General features: G+C 31.4%; 1 protein-coding gene across 1 annotated transcript in view; it reads right to left on the bottom strand.

Moving 5' to 3' along the window:
* Positions 1-1599: 1599 nt before the first annotated feature.
* The window catches only part of LOC106462307 (protocadherin Fat 3-like), a 56991-nt gene continuing 53417 nt past the window's right edge, over positions 1600-5173 (bottom strand). Inside the window, exon 23 of the mRNA XM_022389527.1 lies at positions 1600-2459. Coding sequence (XP_022245235.1) covers positions 1961-2459 — 499 coding nt within the window. The 3' untranslated portion in view covers positions 1600-1960. The remainder of the gene's footprint in view (positions 2460-5173) is intronic.

Below are 5173 nucleotides of genomic sequence, written 5' to 3'. Positions count from 1 at the left end.
TGTTATTTGCTTAATATATATATATATATATGTGTGTGTGTGTGTTACTTGCTTAATATATATATATATATATATACATACATAAGAGTACAACAATCTGAGAGCAGATTTGAATATTGTGTTTCAAGAAAATTTAGAACAATGAAAACAACGATTTTCATTGGTTTGAAACTCTAATAAATTTTTGTTATTTTATAAAAAATATCACATTATTACTGATTTATAACGTTTTTCCTTATACGATTTTATCAGGAGCTTTTTGGTAATATATGGTTGTAACGTGAAACTTCCTCACAAAGTCGTATTTATAAAATCAAAATCTGTTATTAATTCAGATTTAATATTATGCAAAACACTTTGGTTCTTATTACAAGAATAATAAAAATACTGTAGTGATTATTTATGCTTTTATTACATCTATGAATGTAAATCTTTTTTTATTAATTTCATTTGCACACAGCTGTACAATGGGATATCTGTGCTCTGATCACCACGGGTGCCGAAACCCGGATTTTGGTGTTGTAAACCTTCAGACTTAACGCTGTGTCATTGGGGGAAGGGGCAATTTCATTTTCAGTGTCGTTTACTTATCAAACACGTCTTTTATGCAAATATTTGTATTTTTTTACTTCGTCATTATTTCTCTTTTCTTCATTATGAGTATTAACATGAAGTTTTGTGAAACGAAAACGACAACTTTAAAGTAACATTATTTAACAATATCAAAGTAACATATAAGAAACTGTCACTTTATTTTCAATGTAAAATCTAAGTTTCAGAATATTACCTAAGTTATTTCACCATCCATAAAATGTTTAATTTTGATCAATATCTGATTTTAATAGCGTTCATGATAATAGAAACATAATATAAAAATTCACATGTTATAACAAAATAAGTTGATTTATATGGATAACAGAACAGCCTTATTATCAACAGTAAAGTTACACTATTAAAGAACAAAGGATTTTCCGTAGAGTTACATAAATCAACAATTTATTTTAATTTCACGTCATATTTAATTACAGCGTTATAAATGTCAATAAAACGATAAGTTAACTAAAGTTAACTCATACACGAATGTAATAACAACTACAATTAATAAGAAGTTCCTATATTTTATTCATTAATTAAAGTATTGCTTCTCCATTTTAAAGGTCAAATAAAAGAACATTGAAACAATGACAATAATTAAGAATCCTTACATTTAAATACCTATGAAGATAGTTAAATCAGTTTTATATAGTACATATTTTCAAAATCTAAATTATGCAATCACTAAAGAGCAAATGCTGACGAATATAAGTAATAATAACTTCCTGAAACACATCGTAGTAACCTATCTTGCAAGTGTGTTTTACAAAGTACAAACAAGATATACCTGAAACACATCGTAGTAACCTATCTTGCAAGTGTGTTTTACAAAGTACAAACAAGATATACCTGAAACACATCGTAGTAACCTATCTTGCAAGTGTGTTTTACAAAGTACAAACAAGATACACCTGAAACACATCGTAGTAACCTATCTTGCAAGTGTGTTTTGCAAAGTATACATAAGGACAAGTTATCACACCACTGAAACTTTCAACTAGTCTGTAATTATGACAATTGTTATGGAAATTATTGACATTGTTCTTGAAATTAAACATTCTGCAAAACAGCAGTTCATCCTTTCAACAATCGTTATGATACTTTTGCTAACTTTACGCCATTATTCATCCTGAAAATATACAATTTTTAATTATATTTCCATTAATCAGTAATGACTGACGTTTTCAGTTATTTGCTTGATTTCGTCTTTCTTGAAACATTACTTTAGTTTATATTCAACATATTGCAATACTCTATTATTTTTGAAGGTTATAATTTTGTTACGTAAAAATTAATTTATTCAGTGATCAGAATTTGCATGTGAAAATTAAGAGAGGTTTCCACATTTTTTTCACTGGAACCATCTTCATTGCTTATTATCGTAGGTGATTACTTCTAATTCCTCATTAAACGTAACTACCGATTTCTTTCTGTTCTGGTTGTTTGGATCATTTATGTTGTCATCAGTATCATCAGCTGACTCCGTGTCAACCGCAACGTTTTGGCCGTCGTCATTGTTAGCACTATCAGTAACATCGGTATTATCAATAGATGGATAATCTGGCTGTGGTAATGTGCTCTCCATAACATTTGTTTTGCTGGAGACGTTACCGTCTACAATCGGATTATCATTGTTGACGTTACCGTCGTGCTTATCTTCTGCTAGTTCAATTAGAGAATCCTCAGTTGGTTTATCTTCAACATTTGTTGGACTAGACACTGGAACGTAGGTAGCTGATGACATCCTCGCGGCTTTTCTTTCATTAATTTCTTCAACAACATTCTTGAAGAAGCTTTTTGTTATGTTTTCGTTGTCCTCTTCCATTACTCTTTTGTACAGATATTGAGTATCGCTGTCTGCAAAACTTTGAAATAAATAAAAAAAAGAGGCAAAAAGAAATTAGGCCTAATTTTGTTTAATGCGGTATGGTTTGACTCAATATATGTATATTAAGATTTAACAATAATGTATTGATATTTATTTTCTGTGTCATCGGTGTCACTTATTGTGACAATTGCTATTGTTGTTTGGTTTAGAACAAAACCACATTGGGCTATCTGCTATGTTCACCGTGGGGAATCGAACTCCTACTTTCAGCGTTTAAGTCCGTAAACTTATCACTGTCCCACAGGGGGACTGTTGTGACAGAATAATCTCATTTAGTAATTGATCTGTTTCAAAAGAATTCCATGGCAGGATTATAAATGTCAGCAGCTGATTCAAACAGTTATTGAAGTCAATGTGCCATGATAAAAAGAAAACAGATTTTTAAAAATGAATGGTTATCAAATGCAGCATTTTGTGATTTGAGTGTCCTTTCAGTAGAATTCAAATCTGTTACTGGTAATTTACTGAAGAACAAGGTACGTGCATCAGTAAAATATCGATTTGAAAACAACGTATTAGTAATTATTTGCATGATGTTATGAAACACGTTATGAAAAAAACATTTATCCAAAACTGAAATGAGGATTGCAAGCCAGCGTATTAACTACACAGAAAGATCTCTATCTTGCAGGATTAAAAGAAATGTTAGTGTCAACTATTATGGTGCCTCGAGGGTTGGAGACCGGGGAGAAAATTGATGAAGACATATACGTGAAATGGTTGATTCGTTGCTTGATAACTGATGAAAACATATACGTGAAATGGTTGATTTGTTGCTTGATTTGGCCAGACAAGCATGACTATGCAGACAACTTGAAAAATATTTGGGTATGACTGTGAAAAGTGATGTAGACTTGGTTTTAAGTAATCTTGATTTTGTACACTCGTAAAAGTTAAGGAAACAATAAATGTTTTCTCATACTGTGGTATTATGAACATTACTGATTCATGGAATACACGAAGACGTTTTAGAATGATAATACACACTATGTCTAAGACTACTTTGAAGAAGATAACGATCACAATCTGCTTTGGGGAGCCTAGTGTCCTGACATGAGTCAAACTGAAATATTCTGGAACAGTTTGGTGCGCTGTTGGAGGAACACAAGAGATAGGAAAACGATTGGTGACAAGTGATAATAACACAGTGCAGGCTGAGATTAGAATGAAATATGGGCCTACGCCTTAGTACAATGACGGCTCAAAAGCAAAAGCCTTTTCTCAATACGTGTTGTACCAATACTTTTGGTAATACTGCAGGAATATATATATATATATAACAAATATAATTTTTACCGAGTTACAAAATATAAACTCATATATCATCATTATCACCAAATAATTCTATAAGTGTTCCATAAAGATATTACAATCTTTAAATCTTTTAATTAAAAAACTTGGTTACATACTATATGCCCATTGAAGAACGAATCTTAAGTTTCCCAAGATTTGATGCCCCTTTAGATGTCTAGCTAATACAAGGATGGTTTTTAACATACTAGTTAATACAAAGGTGGTTTTTAACATATTTTATCTCACAAGAGGTATAAAAGTAATATAAGAATCTTTGAAAATTTTATCTTCAATTAATCATATGCGCAATTATACCATTTTCATATCCTTAGATTTATATTAACTTAGGCTCTCAAATACTACATCATATTTCAGTAAGATATATATTTATTTTTTTATTGAGTGATAAGGTTTTACTGGCCTCAGAGTATAAAAAGTCTGAGGTGAGATTATTAACTAGTGGTCAGATAAGAGAAATATATTATGATTATTACCTATATATTAGGAAGCAGGTATGATGAAATTAGTATCATCATATTTTACCCTTTTATAAATAATATAGAATATATAATTAGATGTCATCTAGTTGTTGTTTTTCTATATTTTCATACAAATGATCTGCACGTAGTTAGCATCTTCCTGGTAAACCATACAGTTCCGACCAGACTGGGTCCAAAAATGTGAACTGCATGCATGTTAAGAAGGAGGTAGTGATACTATCAAATGTTGCAAATGGTGTTTCATGGTGTACTATGTACGTAGTCTAATGCATTGTAGTTTTCTGCTGCAGTGATAAAGCAATTTAAAGAAGGCTGAACCAACTCGAACACAAATTTGCCTATGCATGGATAATGTTCCAATGCTAATATGTAACAACAAATATTCAACTCCAAGCTGGAATAATCATTGGCACAGTGACAAAATGGAGGTGACACAAAGAAACTGAAAATCTTATGTTACATCCACTTTACCACGAATAAGAATGAATTTGCAACTTCCAAAGCATCTGAAGTTGTGGATTCTGCTAATTATCAGAGCTGAACACAGAGACATGGATTAAGTGAACTGCTCAGGAAGTTTGTTTGTGTATTCATGGGACCAGATGGGAATTGTATTGGAAAACAGTCACCCGTTATCACAAAAGTGGATTCTCTTGGTCATATAGAAGGTAGGGATGAAGTTCTCATTCATTCACTGAAGATCACAGTAGTTAAGGTCCCAATATGAGACTAATAAAGATTATTAGGTTTTGCATCATATTATCAACAGTTTGTTGTCCAGTTTCTCCAAACAACTGCACCATTGGAGGCACTATCAACTTCGAAAAAATACATAAAATAATATACACCTGGAAAAAAGTTAAGCACCCCCAAATATTTTTCAGGATTGCTTATTGAA

This window comes from Limulus polyphemus, unplaced genomic scaffold (assembly GCF_000517525.1).
Source record: "Limulus polyphemus unplaced genomic scaffold, Limulus_polyphemus-2.1.2 Scaffold1139, whole genome shotgun sequence".
In the NCBI taxonomy this organism is placed as follows: domain Eukaryota; kingdom Metazoa; phylum Arthropoda; class Merostomata; order Xiphosura; family Limulidae; genus Limulus; species Limulus polyphemus.
Note: the sequence above shows the minus strand (reverse complement) of the source record. Positions and strands in the feature narration are given on the sequence as shown.